The sequence below is a fragment of the Musa acuminata genome, chromosome BXJ1-5 (genome assembly GCF_036884655.1).
Source record: "Musa acuminata AAA Group cultivar baxijiao chromosome BXJ1-5, Cavendish_Baxijiao_AAA, whole genome shotgun sequence".
Taxonomy (NCBI): Eukaryota; Viridiplantae; Streptophyta; class Magnoliopsida; order Zingiberales; family Musaceae; genus Musa; species Musa acuminata.
In genome coordinates, this window is record NC_088331.1 from 11,176,522 (window position 1) to 11,195,212 (window position 18,691).

At 40.1% G+C, this 18,691-nt stretch overlaps 2 protein-coding genes across 4 annotated transcripts; one reads left to right on the plus strand and one right to left on the minus strand.

Annotated features, from left to right (window-relative positions):
* The first annotated feature begins 9,697 nt into the window (after positions 1-9,697).
* LOC135674985 (laccase-6-like) lies at positions 9,698-12,176 on the plus strand. The gene is made up of 6 exons (XM_065185244.1): positions 9,698-9,820; positions 10,077-10,228; positions 10,345-10,589; positions 10,667-10,795; positions 10,870-11,811; positions 11,907-12,176. The coding sequence occupies exons 1-6, from the start codon at positions 9,698-9,700 to the stop codon at positions 12,035-12,037; spliced, it is 1,722 nt and encodes a 573-aa protein (XP_065041316.1). The 3' UTR covers positions 12,038-12,176.
* Positions 12,177-12,914: 738 nt separating this feature from the next.
* Positions 12,915-17,436, minus strand: LOC103984996 (uncharacterized). 3 transcript variants are annotated; one of them, XM_009402600.3, is made up of 8 exons: positions 16,954-17,436; positions 15,358-16,494; positions 15,157-15,247; positions 14,883-15,040; positions 14,743-14,794; positions 14,281-14,357; positions 14,065-14,158; positions 12,915-13,967 (listed from the first exon to the last, which is right to left on the minus strand). In XM_009402600.3, the coding sequence occupies exons 2-8, from the start codon at positions 16,483-16,485 to the stop codon at positions 13,378-13,380; spliced, it is 2,190 nt and encodes a 729-aa protein (XP_009400875.2). In that variant the 5' UTR covers positions 16,486-16,494; positions 16,954-17,436; the 3' UTR covers positions 12,915-13,377. The 3 variants fall into 3 exon arrangements, with proteins under 3 accessions (XP_009400875.2, XP_009400872.2, XP_009400873.2); XM_009402597.3 differs by having other exon boundaries at positions 15,358-16,848; XM_009402598.3 differs by having other exon boundaries at positions 15,358-16,874.
* Positions 17,437-18,691: the final 1,255 nt, after the last annotated feature.

Consider the following 18,691-nt stretch of genomic DNA (forward strand, 5'->3'; position numbering starts at 1 on the left):
AATTTCATCTGCATGAGAAAGAATATAGCATTCACTTGATATATATATGTATATATATATATATGTATATATATATATATATATATGTATATATATATATGTATGTATATATATATATGTATGTATATATATATATATATGTATATATATATATATGTATATATATATATATGTATATATATATATATGTGTATTTATATATATATGTGTATATATATATATATATATGTATATATATATGGCACTTGAAGAGATTAAGGGTATATTGATTCCTTTGGAAGTGATATAATTTTGGTAAAAGAACTTTATGGTTTTAGTAAATCAGATATGTGCATGACAATATGATAAACAACAAATACAGATTGTACCCAAAATTAAGGTTTCAATTATTGAATCACTGTGAGGAAGGCCTCCCATCTTGACATGACCATGGCATGGAGTGCCTCATGCTTCTCATGTTTCTTCTTCTTCTTCTTCTTTGCGAACCCTCGTAATGGAGCGAGACAATTCCACACACATAAAAAGTTCACTGCAACAGTGCCATTTGCTCGTGCAAGCAGTAAACAATGACTGGTTGTCTCCGTTCGAATCTTGTCTCATCCTTTGGGCGACCGGTGGGGGATGGATTTTGGCCTTTTCCTTGAAGAAGTCATAAAGTAATGCCACCACTAACTTCTCCTTAATCTCACCCAAAACAAAGATTCTTCTCATCATGTTTCTCATGTTGAAATTATCCATCCTCAATGAATCCAACAGACTCTCAAAATTCAAATATAAAACATAAAAAATAAAAGAGATAATGATTTCAGCTAATTAGCTTTTTAATTGGAACACAAAATAAGGTTAAGACATAATTTTAGCTTTGATATTAAAAGGATAAAAATTGATCGATGTTCTATCCGAAATATTAGAACTATAGGTTTATTATATATGATAATATATTCTCATAATTAATTCAATGGTTGTGAATGAAGGATTAAGATAGAAAATTGGGGGATCCTCGGCTGTGACTGGTTGTGAATGGTTGTGAATGAAGGTACAACCTTCATTCACAACCTTCATTCAATGGTTGTGAATGAAGGTTGTACCTATCGATCGGAGATGATAGAGAGTCCATTCGGCTGCCCAATTATTTGGCCCACAATCAACAATATTGCCGCTATTTCTTGCGTGCATCCTCGGCTAACAGACACAACCTTCCATTGTATCATCACAACTAGTCGTGCAACAATCAAAATCAACTCCATTTGAGTAGTTGATTGCCACTATTTGTGAATCTTTATGTCGTGGTCTAAGGTGTTTTAGTTCAATCCTAAATGTGCAAAGTCATCTATGTGAAGGCTCGAGCGGAGAAAGTGGATGTGAGGTCTAGTTGAGCTTGAGCATCGTCACTTGCTTCGTTGTCGTACACATAGGTCGAAATCAGGAGGAGAATTTTCTGACTTGACCCTTCCGAAGTTTAAGTTAGTACCAAGGGGGGTAGAAGTGAGCCGAATGCTTTTAGCCTCCCCTTACTGATATTGATCATAGGGTTTTTATATTTGTGAAGGAGGGTCGATCGTATACAATATGATGATGGCGATCAGCTCCTTGGGTGGCTGGCTTGTGTAAGAAATTTTAATGAAGTCAACTTGTGTTTCTAAATCATTGTAATAGAAACACAATAAAACTAATGCGAAAACGAAATAGCGTACCTCCAGCCATTGTCGCCAAGAGTTTCTGCAGAGGTTTCTTCTTGGACTTTGGTTCTTCTCGGCTCAGAACTCTCGCTTTAGATGGTGTGGGAAAGTCTTTCGCTTCAAAGAGATGATTGAGCCAAGGGACCAAAATCCTCATGTATATATAGATGTTCTCCCATCAAGAATATTTATCATCACCAACTCATAACGTTCAAGAATTAATTCAAATTTGTAACGTTTGGACCATAACGAAGAACTTAATGATATTAAATATTTAATTTAATAATAACGGTTTCATGCATAAAGAATAAGAAACTGAAATCATTTAAACCATAATAAATGAAGAAATTCATGATAATGAATTATGAATCTTAATAAGAACGATTATATTATTATTAAATAACATATTTAATAATAATCGTTACATTCTCCCACTTGGTCAATACGTTTATCTTAATAATTTGAATTAATCTTTCTCGAACAATTTTCTTAAGAAATAAATACATGAATCATAGCGATAAGTCCTCTAAGAGCGAGTATTATCATCCATGTATCACGATGTATTTAGTTTCTTAATCTTAATGTGGTAATATTACTTTATGAATAAACCTTATGTTTATTCTTGGTCCAACAACAATATATTTTCTCAAAATAATGTGCACATAAATGAAAAAATTTCACAATATATAAGAGTTTCAATATCATTACAAAGTAGAACTAAGTCCCATTTTCTTTACATGATCATTGAATTTTAGATGTGGCATGCCTTTAGTCAAAGGATCAGCAATCATCAATTCAGTGCTAATGTGCTCAATGACCACTTTATTTTCTTTTACACGTTCTCTTATGGCTAAATACTTAATGTCGATGTGTTTACTTCGACTTCGACTTTTATTGTTTTTAGCCATAAAGACAGCAGCTGAATTGTCACAGAAAATTCTTAATGGCCTAGAAATAGAATCCATGATTCTAAGCCCAGAAATGAAACTCTTAAGCCATACACCATGTGAAGTAGCCTCAAAACAAGGAGACAAACTCAGCTTCCATGGTAGAAGTAGCAATCAAGGTTTGCTTAGCGCTTCTCCAAGAAATAGCTCCACCGGCCATCATAAAAATATATCCTGATGTTGATTTACGAGAATCAACACAACCGGCGAAGTCTGAATCTGAGTAACCAATTACATCCAGATTGTCTGTATGTCTATACATAAGCATGTAATCTTTGGTTCCTTGTAGATACCTCATCACTTTCTTTGCAGCTCTTCAGTGGTCCATACCTGGATTACTCTGATATCGACCTAGCATCTCCACAATAAATGCAATATCAGGTCTTGTACAGACCTGAGCATACATAAGACTTCCTACAATAGAAGCATATGAGATGTTTTTCATTGATTCCTTGTTCTTTGGGCATTGGTTCAAATTGAACCTATCACCTTTCACAATGGGAGCAACACTTGGTGAACAATCCTTCATCCGAAATCTTTCTAAAAGTTTATCAATATAGGTTTCTTGTGATAGACCTAAAATGCCTCGAGGTCTATCTCTATGGATCTTAATGCCAATGACATAAGATGCTTCACCCATATCCTTCATATCAAAATTTTTAGAAAGGAATTGTTTCACCTCATGCAGTAAACCCTTGTCGTTGGTTGCAAGCAAAATATCATCTACATATAAAACAAGGAAACATATTTTACTCCCACTAACCTTCTGGTATATGCATTGATCCATGAGATTTTCAACAAATCCGAATGAAGAAATCACTTCATGAAATTTAAAATACCATTGGCGGGAGGCTTATTTTAAGTCGTATATAGACTTCCTAAGCTTGCAAACCAAGTGTTCACCAACACTAGAGGAGAAACCTTCAGGTTGTTTCATATAAACCTCTTCCTCTATATCTCCATTAAGAAATACCGTTTTCACATCCATTTGTTGCAATTCAAGGTCAAAATGAGCAACTAATGCCAAAATTATACGTAGAGAATCTTTCTTAGATACAGGAGAAAACGTCTCCGTATAATCGATTCCCTCTTTTTGAGTAAATCCCTTTACAACAAGTCTTGCCTTGTATCTCTCAATGTTGCCTAACGAATCTTTCTTTGTTTTAAAGACCCATTTGCAACCAATAGCCTTTGCTTCATTAGGCAACTCTACAAGATCCCAGACTCCATTGCTCATCATGGAATTCATCTCTTCTTTCATGACATCATGCCATAATTTTGACTCTTTGCAACTCATGGCTTGTGAAAATGTTTCAGGATCATTTTTGGCTCCAATATTATAATCACTAGGAATTGCTGATCTTTTATTTCTAGTAGATCTTCTTAATGTTGTACCAATGGTTCCTTGAGGAACTTGTGGTTCAACTAGTTGTTCAGGAGCTTGTTGTAATTCCTGAACTGCTTGATCTATTAGAATACTATCAACAACTTGTGGAATTTCAATGATTGGTTGTTCAGCACTAGTTTGTACTTGAGGAGTGCTATGAATTATAACCAATCTATCATTTGATGTGGAAGGTTGAGATTCTATATGATCATGTGCGGAAACTATGTTCTTGATATGATCGCTCCCACTAATCACATAATCCTCAAGAAATTTAGCGTTTCTTGATTCCACAATCCTAGTTGTGTGAGATGGACAATAGAACCTGTAACCTTTGGACTTTTCGGCATATCCAATGAAATATCCACTAACAGTCCTCGGGTCCAGTTTCTTCTCTTGTGGATTATATATCCTGACTTCAGACGGACATCCCCAAATGCGCATATGTCGCAAACTCGGTTTCCAACCTTTCCATAATTCAAATGGTGTCTTTTGGACAGCCTTAGTTGGAACTCGGTTTAATATATACACAACCGTCTTTAGTACTTCAGTCCACAAGAACTTAGGAAGACTGGAGTTGCTAAGCATACTCCTCACCATGTCTAATAAGGTTTGGTTTCTTCTTTCTGCAACACCATTCTGGTCTGGAGAACCAGGCATAGTGTATTGGGCAATAATCTCATGTTCTTGAAGAAACTTAGCAAAAGGACCAGGTGTTTATCCATTTTCAGTATATCTACCATAATATTCTCCACCCCGATCTGATCTCACAATTTTAATTTGCTTACCACATTGGTTCTCAACTTCAGCTTTAAAGACTTTGAAGGCATCCAATGCTTCATTTTTGTTATGAAACAAATATATATACATATATCGTGAGTAATCATCTATAAAAGAGATGAAGTATTTCTGACCATGTATGTCGGACAACATATATCAGTATGAATTATCTCTAATAAGTCTGAACTCCTATTAGCACCCTTTTTGGACTTATTGGTCTAATTTCCCTTAATACAGTCCACACAAGTCTTAAAATTAGTAAAATCAAGAGTACTAAGTACCCCATCTTTAACTAATCTTTTAATTCTCTCTATGGAGATATGTCCTAATCTCCGATGCCATAATATAGAGGAGTCCTCATTAATATTACACCTCTTAATGCCAACGTGAACATGCATTGAACTTTGAGTATTATCATTTTGTAATAAAATACGGTAAAGACCATCAGACAAAATACCATTCCCAACACAATCAGATTTATGTAATAAACAAAATGATGTGTCTTTAAAATTAAAGGAATACCCAAATGGTACGAGTCTGGAAATAGAAATTAAGTTTCGTGAGAAACTTGGTACATAAAAGGTTCTTTCCAATTTTAAAACAAAACCACTACTTAAAGTTAAAATGCATGTTCCAATTGCTTCCACATGTGAGCTCATCTTATTTCCTAATAAGATGCTTTGCTCACTTCCCACTAGCTTCCTTAGGTTTTGCATACCCTGCAAAGAGTTTGCAATATGGATTGTTGATCCAGAGTCAATCCACTAGGTGTTAATATTAACATTGACCATATTAGATTCATAACATACATATGACGTTCGTTTACCTTTCTTTTCAAGCCATTGTTGGAATTTCGTGCATTCCTTCTTCATGTGTCCTTTTCTTTTGCAAAAGAAACACCTTACTTCTTTCTTGATATCAGCTTGGGGTGGTATTTTACCTTTTCCCTGCTGATGAGTTTTTTGATTGGCTTGATGTTTGTCAGTTTTGTTTTTCCCTCGAGTGGTTACTACCAATGCACTCTCATCCAATTCCATCACTAGCCACTCTTCTTCTCGAACACACATGGTCATTAATTCATTGATTGACCATTTGTCCTTATGTGTATTGTATGAAATTTTAAAAGGGCTATATTGAGGTGGAAGGGTGTTCAGAATATAGTGCACCAAGAAGGATTTTGACATATTAACCTCAAGTTTCTTAAGTTGAGCCGCAATATCTGGCATTTGCATTATGTGCTCACGCACACCCTTTATGTTGGTAAGTCTAAGGGATGAAAATTTCATAATAAGGGTACTTGCTATTGCCTTATCCGAAGTGATGAATTGTTCATCAATAGCTTTTATCAAGTCTTGGACATTTTCATGCTGGTCAACAGAACCACGTATGCCAGCAGTCATCTTAGTTTTGATAAACATCACGCTGAGCCGATTGGATCGCTCCCATCTCTCATATAACGTGATCTCAATTGGAGTGCTGGTATTAGTGACTATAGGTGGTTCGTCTTTCCTGATAGCATAATCGATATCCATCCACCCTAAATGGAGGAGAACTCTCTCCTTCCATATCTTATAGTTATCACCATTAAGTTCAGGAATATCACATCGAATATCAGAGAAATTAACAGTTTGAGAAACTGTATAAAATTAAACATGCTTATGTCAAAATTTGAAGCTTAATTGACTAAATTACATGTTTTACCAATGTGAAACATGCAAAAAATATGAATCTCATGACATAAAAATTGCCTGTGGGCTAAATTTTTAATTCAAATAGATTCATATGGTCTTTATGATAAAACTATCAAATTATATTTCAATTCATAATCCCTGTGGGTAAATTATGAAAATAATCTGATATTTTATCCTGATTAATTATATTAAATATAATAAAAGATCATGTGGGATAACAATTATTATATGAAATATAATCAGTCACGATATGATGTCTAATTACTTATGTGATCCTTATTTTAACTTTATATATAATTTTAATTAATTAAGAATGCTATGGTAAATTCTTAATTAATTAAGATTATATGGGTCACTAGACATTTTAAACATAAAAAATTTGCTCATAAGCATAATTTAATATAACTAAATATGCATACAGAATATGAGCATTTTACCAACTAAAATGTTGAAAATGATATTTTCTCATGATTTTCAATAAAAATATATCTTGAAGTTTCCAAGAAAAAATCAAAATCAAATCATTTTCATCGTATAAAAAATGAAAACTCTTTCGTATCAAAGCAGAGGTCAAAAGGCTCTGATACCAAATGTAAGAAATCACTGAAACCAACTTGTGTTTCCAAATCGTTGTAATAGAAACATAATAAAACTAATGCGGAAACGAAATAGCGTACCTCCAGCCATTGTCGCCAAGAGTTTCTGCAGAGGTTTCTTCTTGAACTTTGGTTCTTCTTAGCTCAGAACTCTCGCTTTAGATGGTGTAGAAAAGTCTTTCGCTTCAAAGAGATGATTGAGCCAAGGGACCAAAATCCTCATGTATATATAGATGTTCTCCCATCAAGAACATTTATCATCACCAACTCATAACGTTCAAGAATTAATTCAAATTTGTAACGTTTAAACCATAATGAAGAACTTAATGATATTAAATATTTAATTTAATAATAACGGTTTCATGCATAAAGAATAAGAAACTGAAATCATTTAAACCATAATAAATGAAGAAATTCATGATAATGAATTATGAATCTTAATAAGAATGATTACATTATTATTAAATAACATATTTAATAATAACCGTTACAGCTTGTACCTCTGTGCGAGCGCCGATCGATCCACATATATCAATGCCACACGATGCTGCTCCGAACTTTCCGGAACGACGTTGCTATGTACAGCTTCGGATGGTCCGGGAAGAGGTAGACGCCCTCTCGAGTCCGAGATGTCATATTGACACGATACTCCACCTCAACCTTGAGGTTTCATATTCGTGCTGACGTTTTTACTTACTGTGGCCATTGGGGGCAATACCAGAATATGTCCTATTTGAGGCTTCATCTCTTTGTACATAATAGAGATGATTTGCTCCACATCGAAATATATTTACTGATCAGACTTTGAAGACTGCATAGCTAATTAGTTGTGTTTACTTCTTTTTAAAATCATGGGTGTTGGTTAATGTGACACATCATGGGGACTTCTGCATGGGAGAATCTAGCTACAGGAAAAATTAATAATGAGAACAAACAGAGGGTAGCAAATTATATAATTGGAGTTATTTAGATGTTTCTGTCGATGTTATCACAGGGTTTAGGTCAACTGTTTGGTTGACACATTTGCTGTGTGGTTGGGGTCTGCATATAATGCATTCCATGGGCTTGTGATCAATTTTGATAATGGGTAGTTATTAACTTATTATTTCCTAATCATTGTTTAGTTTGGTATAATAGCCATTAGGTTATTTTGTACTGATAACTAACATAGTTTGGCTTCTGTGATGATTTATTCTAGTACATAACTGGAAATTTCATGTTACTGTCTTTTTTAATGGGGAAAAGGTGGTAGTGTTGCTTGCTTTGTTGTCTTTAGCTTTTTATGCTATTTGAAACATTGCAGTATTATTATGTGGTCAGCAAAATGTTCTACAGGACCATTTGGAACATTGAAACATTGCTTCCTTTTCTTTCTCTGTACATTATTTGAAGCAGATTTGCATAGATCGTTTTGAGGTAAATATTGCAGTATTTCTTTGAGTGGAACTGCTAAGCAGTCAGTCAAACAAATTAGAACTATGTAAAGTCAAGTGATACACCTTATCAGGCTTACAACATACATGTGATTGATTAATATAGATGTCATAGATCCAGTTACCATCAATAGGAAGTGCCACACCAACATACTCTATCATGTCAAACTTTCTTATGACAGTATAAATTTGCACAAAAGTAATCACCATCAAGATTGGAGTTCTTTTGTTGAGAGTATCCATTATCTCTACAGTTTGAGGCCTGACTGGATGTTTGTTTGCAGCAGAGCATCTGCACAAAAATGTCAACTCAAGATTGCTCCCAGAAGAACAAGTCATGCCAGCACCTGGATCTCCACAATGCTTAGTATGCATGGCAGCTACAATCATCATGGAAATCTGCTTCAACCAGCATCGCAAACTTCAAAAGCAGAAGGCTTGATCCTTAATATTTCTAACACCCACGGTTAACCAGCATTTGTACCCTCATTCATGTATGCATAATTACCAAGGCCTTTTCCATGCTTCTGTCTTCCTTCCTCTCTCCGAGCACGGGCTATGTAGATGAGAATAATTCCTCCCTGCAAGGACTGGGACAGATAAAGTCACAGGAGAAGTAGGTGGAAAGTAAAATCATTGCTGATGAGTGATGTGTTCCTTCCACAAAGTTACTTTTAAAGCTCTGCTTCAGAAGCCTGGGCCATTTTCCAGTGGGTGCATGCAATGCGAAAGAAGAGCAAAATTTCATGGACACACTGTTCCTCCCGGAAAAGGATTGGTAGGCATTCCAGGCTCCAATATGACCTCCTTTTAGAGGTGGATGTAAAGAATAAGGACTGTTTATTTCGCAGCCTTTTAATTCCTCTATCCCTCACCTTTATGGTTTGTTCTCTTTGCAGTCAAAACAGCCAATAAGTTTTGTACAATAATGACTTTGGATGGCCACCTCTCCGACAGGTTATGATAACAAATCACGGTGTTGGGAGGAACAGGGTGACCTGCCCTTCCTACTCTCCCGCACATCTGGACAAATCTCTTGCAGAGACAATCTCTCTCTCTCTCTCTCTCTCTCTCTCTCTCTCTTGCTTCAGTCATTTCCACGCTTCAATCGAACAATTGTATATAAGCAGACCGCTCCTTTTCCATCCAATGTGCACAACAAGAGGTACAAAAACAGGAGTAGGAAGATGGCTTTGTCTTCTTCTCGTCACATCCTGTTGCTGAGCTTTTTGCTGTCATGTTATGTTCCACTCGGCCTTGCTCGCAGACATTGGCCTGTGGGAGGATCCACCAGGTTCTACGACTTCAAGGTCTCCGTTCTTATCTTTGTCTGCATGCGCACATATGCCTCTGTTCTTAGTTTGCAGGCTTTTCATTGAGTATATGTTGCGTAAGTTTTTAGAGGACAGAGAGATAGAGAGATTTAGTCATTTGTAGAATCTCCTTTATTGCATGGAGTATTAGAACGAAGGGTCGTTTCTTTGTGAAGTTGAGATTGATATCAAAGCTTGTCGTGGAAATCTGCTTGTTTGATGGCTGGACTGTGTGTGAATGTTATGAGCGCAGGTGCAAACGACGAGGGTCACGAAGCTGTGCAAGACCAAGGACATCGTCACCGTCAATGGTATGTTCCCCGGCCCGGTCATTTACGCCCAGGAAGATGATCGGATCATCGTCAAGGTCACGAACGAGAGCCCGCACAACGCCACCATCCACTGGTAATAATCTTGCCACCCGGCTCATTTTACTGCATGTCTACGCTGCTCATGCGGTACCAAACTCACAGCGCATGCCGAGAACTAATCATGGCGTCCTCTCCATCTGTGCATTGTAGGCATGGAGTGCGGCAGAGGTTGTCGTGCTGGGCGGACGGGCCGTCCTACATCACCCAATGCCCGATCCAGGCTGGGCAGAGCTTCACCTACGAGTTCACCCTGTTCCAGCAGAAGGGGACGCTGTTCTGGCACGCGCATATCTCATGGCTCCGCGCCACCGTCAACGGCGCCATCGTCATCTACCCCAAGACCAGCGTCCCCTACCCCTTTCCCTACCCTTACGAGGAGCACGTCCTCATCTTTGGTAATGTCGTTTCCCTTCCCATGAGCTTCGAGGAGAGATGGTTCGAGGTTTTGCTGACGCTGCAAAGCTCGTCTCAGGGGAATACTGGCACAAGGATATGCTGCAGCTGGAGAAAGAGGTGGTCGCCAGCGGCGGCGGCCCTCCACCTGCGGAGGCGTACCTCATCAACAGCCACCCTGGGCCGCGTTACAACTGCTCGGCTACTGGTAGCCTACCCTGCTCTCGCTGCTACCATTGCTTCTTGTTGATGATTGTCACACGACTGGTTTCTTGTCTCCAGATGTGTACAAGATCGACGTCGTCCCCGGCAAGACGTACCTGCTGCGGCTGATAAGCGCGTCCCTGAACATGGAGCACTTCTTCGCCATCGCCGGCCACAAGCTGACCATCGTGGAGGCCGACGCCGAGTACACCAAGCCCTTCACCGTCGACCGCCTCATGATCACTCCGGGGCAGACCATCAACGTCCTCGTCAAGGCCGACCAGCCCATCGACCGGTACGACATGGCGATGGGGCCGTACATGTCCGCCCAGAACGTCACCTTCCAAAACATCTCCGCCATTGCCCACTTCCAGTACACCGGAGCCACGCTCGACGACCTCAGCCTCCCCGCCCAGCTCCCCGTCTACAACGACAACCTCGTCGTCAACACCAACCTGCACATGCTCCGGAGCCTCAACGCCACCAACCTCCCCTCCGAGATCGACGCCAACCTCTTCTTCACCGTCGGCTTGAACGTGGAGGAATGCCACTCGTCCAACCCCAACAAGAGCTGCCAGGGACCCAGCGGCGGCGTCTTCGCGGCGTCGATGAACAACGTCAGTTTCGTCAAGCCTAACATCTCGCTCCTCCAGGCCTACTACAACAACATCAATGGTCTGTACACGGACGACTTTCCCGGCGTGCCGATCAAGACCTACGACTTCGTCAATGGCGCGCCCAACAATATCCCCAACGACACCCAGTCCCTGATCGGGACCAAAGTGAAGGTCCTCGAGTACGGGAGCAGGGTGCAGCTCATCTTGCAGAACACCGGCACCGTGACGACCGAGAACCACCCTATCCATCTCCATGGCTACAACTTCTATGTTGTGGGCTACGGAACAGGGAACTACAACCCCATGGGTGCGAAGCTCAACCTGGTTGATCCGCCATACATGAACACCATCGGAGTGCCGGTCGGAGGATGGGCCGCCATCCGGTTCGTCGCCGACAATCCAGGTACTACTGACCTCTCTCAGTATCATCGTCCTAACACCCACTAAATTCTCGTAGACACAGCCTCTTAGAACACGCGTCATGCACGCTGCATGCAGGTGTGTGGTTCATGCACTGCCATTTTGATGTGCACCTGACCTGGGGCCTGTCGATGGCGTTCATCGTGAAGAACGGCGAGGGGCCCCTGGAGACTCTTCCCCATCCTCCGGCCGACTTGCCTAGGTGTTGATCTGCCACTTGGAATCATCATCACCAACTGCTGTGCTGTGCATCTGCTCATGTGTTCTGATGTGTCATACCTCGAAAGCACTTTGATTTCATTCTTTCAAGCAGCTTCCGTCCATGTGAAGTTTTCCCCAAATCTAAAAGGATGTCCAATAAACACATCAATGGATGCATAGGTGCGTGCGCCCGCATTATACTTGTAATCAAATCACATTTGGTTGTATCAGAAAGGTGTGGAAAGAGGTCACCTTATGGTTGTTCTCGAAATCTATATTGCTCTGTTCTCGCATCAATTTTGTGCTGACATTAATGTCCATCACAAAGGCATTTGACAGGTTTATCCATCATACTAAGAATTATCTGGATCGCGCAACCTAAACTTTTTATTTAGCGAGATATAATCTTCAACGAAAAGCAAAATTCTGTGTAATTAAGCACTAAGTCAAACACAAAGATCCTATACTTCATGTGCTTTAAGAGATTCTCACTTTTCCTAAACCATGTTAGACTCATTCTATGATAAATAAACAAAGATGACTTGGGTGCGAAGTCTCAGCAAGTGGAGCCATCTGAATCGTGATTTAGACAGAATTAGACTATGGTTGTGTTTCAGTCCACTGTAGCAATGGATCATTTTGGAGGCAGTAGCAGGTTTTGGAAAGAAAAAGACCAAAACATCAATGAAATGAGGTCACCAGTTTAACTTTTCCAAGCATCCATAAATCAAGATGAATACAAAGTTTACCAGAAAGAACCCTTCAAACACATGCAAAACCTACCATGAGTAGTTACAAGAGGAGCAAATTCTAGAAGATGAACACCCCAATTCAGACCTCAGGACAAGGTTCAACCCACCATGACCAACCGTAGCAATTCAATCAGATAGGAAATACTTGAAAGAATCTATATAATTGAATGAGCGTTCTCTATCCGAAAGTACAAGTTAACCCTCACCCAGCTCATCTGCCGGTTGCCGCCTTAGACAATGGGGATGCTTTACACCAATATTGCCAAATGTTTTTATGACATATCAGGAAACCCAAAGGTGTCCAAAGCTGATACAAGAAAAATACCAAACCCAAAAATCTCACCTACACTGCACAAATGTACAAAGAATTCAAGCCTTATCCGCCTAGCTTGATCTTTTGATGGCGTCAATATCTCTGTGTCCTGCCAGCTTATGTATAATTCTGATCCATGTAGAATTGGCAGAAGCACTGGAGATGTGTTCCTTTGTATGTTCTACTTACATAATAGAGCGGTGTGAAAGAGGTACTGCCAAAAGCATATATAGTGGTACTATGGCAAAAAGAAATCGATACGACCATGTGCAGGCCAAATTAATCATAGATGTTGTGGTAATCCATAATTCTGGTAAGATCTGATCCATCCATCTGATCCAGCAGCAACTATAACCTGACCCCAGGCATGTGAGGTGGTCTGGCGAAAAGTCTTCAGGGACTTGTAGTGGGACTTGTAGAAGGTAGATGCAACAAAGTTTGAGGGAAGTTTCTCCTCCGGCCAAGTTGCAGAGCTCTTCCGCAGAGACTCCAAGAACTCATGGCTTAGAGAGAAACAACTGGAAGGCGATAAATTCAAGGTGTATTTACCAATCAAATCTTTTATATGACAATTAAAGTCATATCCTAGGAGCCCAGCATTCTCCCTGAAGACATCCTTTTGCAAATGGGGGACCTCAGAGGTGTTTGTTCCTGATTTTCTGCACTGCAGACCACACCAGGGTATCACAATAGATGCATTGCTCGAAATGAAGCGCTCACTAGACCAGGTGCTCTTCACGTGGTGAGATGTGGGTGCCACATCGCTAGCATGATGGCTCCACATGTAGACATTGGAGTCTTCACTGGCAGAAAAGATATGCTGTCCATCTGCAGTGAAGGATGCAGAGACCTGACTTCCAGAGTTCTGGATACCTGTGAATAGCAATTATACGAGACACATAAGGACTATTGGTCTGCGAATGAATGTCCTGGAATAAATGGATCATACTAATAGGGCAAGATTTCATACACTTGAATTTCGAAACCACATCAATCCCATCAAAAATTCGGATTTGTGAGTCAGCAGAAGATACCATCAGTTTGTGAGGATTGCTTGGGCAAAACTGGAGATGGAACCAAAAGTTGTAAGAAGATAGAAATGGTAATAGACAAACAGCATACATGAAGTTGGCAAATACAGATATGAAATATCAACCATATAGGGGTCACTTCTGCAGAAATTTACCTGAAATCCTGTTATCCTTTTTGAGGACTTCTTTTTGCCCTGCAAGGAGACCTGAGCATCTAGCTGCAGATGATTATCTGATCCATGCAGAAAAACAGCAATAAGTAACATATACAATCCTATGAGGTAACGAGATAAACTGTAGCAAGATTTCTCATTATTACAATAATGACGAAAACTCCAAACTCAAATCCATTCAATGGAGCAACAGAGTCAGAAAGAGTGCGATGTATTGGTCTGCAGGATTTATTGGAGCTAAGTACATATCCAGAAAGTGTATCAAGCATCCGTGAAGGGAATAAAAACATACATATGAAAGTGATCTACATGGTAAAGAAGACTTAGTTATCAGTCTAGGTGAATAAGAATGTAGTCTTTTTATGAGGATCACGGTATTCCACTATGTATAAAGATGTCAACAAGAAAAAAAAAACACTATCATGTTAGAAGATTCACATTTACCTGATGCATCATAAAAGCGGCAATTGCCTGCCATGGTGCCAATAACTGCTCCCTGCACAAAAGGGAAACATTTTTTTTATAGAAAGTCTCACAATGACAAAACTCTTTAAGAACAACTACAAAGAACAGTATCAACACACCTTTCCATCAGGACGGTAGCAAACTGCAGTGACTATTTCTCTAGTATCAACCCAACCCACAACACGACATACTGAAATTTCCCATATACGAACTTTACCATCAACGGAGCCACTGATGAAGTAGGCCTCATTTATAGGATTAAACTGCACACATGTCACTGCATAATTCATCGGATGATGCAAAAGAACTTGTGAGACCAACGAACTGACTGGAGCTAAAATTATGTGAATGACAGATAATGGCAACATAACAACATCAAAGGGAATTACCTACCGTAATCATTGTGAGGGAATATTTTGACACAGTCTTCGGAACCAACTTGCCACATGCGAACAGTTTTGTCCATGGATGATGATAGTAAGCACTGACAAAAGCATAAATCTCACAATCAGAAAAAGATTCGTGCAATACTAAAAGTCTATATCAATAAATTATCCTTCAGTATAGAAGCAAAGTGTAAAAATGTTAACTGACCTTATTATTTGACCATGAAATATCCAAAACATCCCCATCATGCCCATGGAACTCATGAAGTGGTTCCTCAGACAACTGAAAAGCTTCAGGAGGAATGACAACACACACTGGATCTGAAGTTATTCTTGTGCTTCTGGACTTCAATTTTTTCTCTTCGTCAACATAGAGAGGAGTTAACTCAGAAGTGTCATTCACTGTGAAGTATATGCATGAAGGATCATCTCCAAGAATGTCTTTTTCATCTGTTCTTTCACATTCCGTTACATACCACACACGCACAACTCCATCTTCACCTCCGGTAGCTAAATACTGACCATCGGGGCTAAACTTCATGGTTAAGATGGCACCATTATGGGCTTTGAAATCTTGCCGCTTGTAGACTGCAGATAATTCCTTTGATCGCTTCTTGTAAGGATGGACTTTGACCCTTTGAGTCTTAGTACTTCCACCCCTGCAAAAGTTAGAAAAATTGGAACTACACTTGTCCCCTTGCCTATCCAACATGCAAGCAGCAGCACCCAATCTTCTGAGCCATCCAATCTTTGTCCTTTCTACTGACTTCTTAGATATGATTGATGCATCATCTTCTTTCCTCATAAGCTGCTGGGTCAAGGATGATGGACCAAAATTTCTCTCAAGTTCATGAAGTGTTGAACTCCTATTATAACCAACTTCATGAAGGCTTCTTAAGCTACCATCTTTGCCTAAATTATTCGCACTGCATGATGCACCCATCTCCTCATTGGACAAGCTGGACATAGAACAATTGCCCCCTGAACAAGGGCTTCTTAGCACAGCACCACTGTCTGACATGACTCTACCAATATCCGGCTCAATATCACCATCCACCTTTAGCTCTTCATCAGGACTATCTGATTCTTCAGGGGAGCTGTTCATCATATCCACACCAAAAATTTTCATGAACTTGTCCCGCCGTTCCCTCACGCTGACAGGATCCTTGATCCAGACCTGGGGAACAACCCGTGGCCAACTGATGAATTGGTCTTCAGGGAACAAACCATTATCCGCCAGGCTCCCGGGACACGAATCGGAGACAGACGAGACGTAGTCTCTCGAGTCGAAGAACACTTCATCCTCTTCTTCTTGTAAGGTGAAATCTTGAGCCATGATTTATCACTTTAGAACCATGCGACAAGGAAGTACATCTCAGTATAACATCCCGCTGCCCTTATAAACAGCAAGCAAGGGGAGGATAAACAAAAGGATCAAATCTCTGCAAAATCTCCATCTCGGAATGCTAAGATTCAACACCTCCGACCCGAGCAGTGGAGGCAACGAATCTAGACTCTCTGTTGCTTCCCATTACAACTAAGTAAGACACGGTTCGTATTAAAAAGGAGAGTAGGACATGCCGACTTCGACAAATCTATGAACGGGGCCTTGATCTCCGACACCAATTAAGGATAATTAGAAAGCCCGAACCACGAAACGGAGAAATGCTCATCAAAATCCGATTTTGACGAAGTAGAACTGGAAATCACATCAAAAGAAACGATCTTGACCAAGAAAATAAGATAAAACCGATCCAGAAAGGAAGCATAACCAGAAGAGAGTAGGAGAGAAGAGGATGCTCACCTGGCCTCCCATTAAAAAGCTGGGGAACCGCCGTCAGATCCAAGCAACCTTTCTCCCTCCGGGCCGGCCACCAAACCTTTCCAATTTCCTCACGTTCTCTGTCGATTGGACGAACCTCGGCACTAAAAAATTCAACTTCTACCCCATTAAAAAAAACGAATTTGGACTAAATAAATCGGATAAGGGGGAGTGGAGCCTCGATCTCCGAGATCGGGTGGCCCGAGGACCGCGATTTGGAGGGTTTTGGGCGAGCTCTGGCCCCGTCCTCCTCGTCGCCCTCCCGAATCTGGTGCTGCCTTCGCTCTCAGTTCTCCGTGTCACACTTCCGCTTGAATTGAATTCGTTCTTTTCCTCTGCTAGTAATCGATCGGGCTTCCCGTACGGCCACCAAATGAATGGATTGAGGTCGCCCACTGTTTGATCCCTGACCTCCTCGTGGCCACCACGCCCTTCCTCTTTTACCCAGTCCCGAGTGGGAAGCAGCCGAAGTAACCCTCCCATGTGGTAGAATTAATACCCCTTTGCGGCCCCTGACATTGCTTTTCCTTCCAAAAACATTTTAAGCGATCTTTATAAAAGAAATTGTTTTCAGTTTTTGATTTTAATAGAAAAATATTTTTGATGGTGACAACATTGAGCGTCAATTCCATCCTTCACCCGCATCGCTCATAACCCATCACCTATGGATCGATTTTTGTCGTTTATTATCGTCCCAATACCACCTACAATTATTGTCATCGCCAACCTCCGACATCTAATTATGATCACCAATTGTTGATTTTGTTTTTTCCTATCAACCAATGGGAGAGAAACGCTTCGAAGAATATCCTCCAACATAACGAAAAGTAGAGAAAATAAAATTAATGAAATCAAATGTTGACGTGCGAGTGGGTCCCCCTCTCTAAGGTCCAATTATTTGATGGCGATATGACACGCGGCGACTCATCGTCCCACGCTCCCCGAAACATCGCGGTAGGCCGCAACGGGACAAAACGGCACATACAAGCCAAATCACAAGGGAGAAGGACTCGGGGCCGTCGAACACCGCGGGCCCCGGCCGCCGGTGGGTGGGGCCGCGGCATCCGTCTTCACATATTAGCGATGTGGGTAGAGGTTGTTAAGTAGAGGGTAGTCATTGATCGGTACATTAACAGTAGATGTATTCAACGCGTACATTATTATCTTTTTTTTTTTTTTAATATTGTAAATAATTTAAATCAACCTATATTTTATGCAATCATTCTTAATTAAAATTTTATTTATAATCGTTAATAATTTATAGTTTCCAATAGAAAAACTTTTAGATCTATCTCTACCTCTCCAAATCTTCTTGAGTTTGTAGTGTCATAGCAAATGACATTTTGTTCGTCCATAGCAGATATCGATTCTGTAAAACCCTGCAAAAAAGAAACTTGGGAGCTGTGAAGTATTCTGCAATATTGGCGTGGCCACTGTTCCTTTGGAATGGAACCTTTAAAGAGGGAGGACGAGAGTTCCATTAGGAGAAGATGTACAGCTGCAGGGCTTACAAAGAAGAGTTGGGGTCATATATATATATGTACATTGTAGATAAACTAGTTCACCACCACCAGTTACAACCACACCTTCCATGTGCTGTCATCTTCTAGGGTTTCACCACTGTAAACTATTGATTATAGACTAATTCTGACAGACTTAATTAACCTAACAAGCGCGTCGATCGATACGATACAAGTTATTCCAATCATTCTCTAATCTC

Coding starts and splice junctions, on each gene's coding strand:
- LOC103984996 (XM_009402600.3), bottom strand. CDS start 16,485: ATGGCTCAAGATTTCACCTTACAAGAAGAAGAGGATGAAGTGTTCTTC. Junction 15,041..15,156: donor ATTCCCTCACAATGATTACG/GTAGGTAATTCC, acceptor TGAATTATGCAG/TGACATGTGTGCAGTTTAAT. Junction 13,968..14,064: donor TGTGGTTTCGAAATTCAAGT/GTATGAAATCTT, acceptor TGCTATTCACAG/GTATCCAGAACTCTGGAAGT.
- LOC135674985 (XM_065185244.1), top strand. CDS start 9,698: ATGGCTTTGTCTTCTTCTCGTCACATCCTGTTGCTGAGCTTTTTGCTG. Junction 10,229..10,344: donor CACAACGCCACCATCCACTG/GTAATAATCTTG, acceptor TGTGCATTGTAG/GCATGGAGTGCGGCAGAGGT. Junction 10,796..10,869: donor TTACAACTGCTCGGCTACTG/GTAGCCTACCCT, acceptor TCTTGTCTCCAG/ATGTGTACAAGATCGACGTC.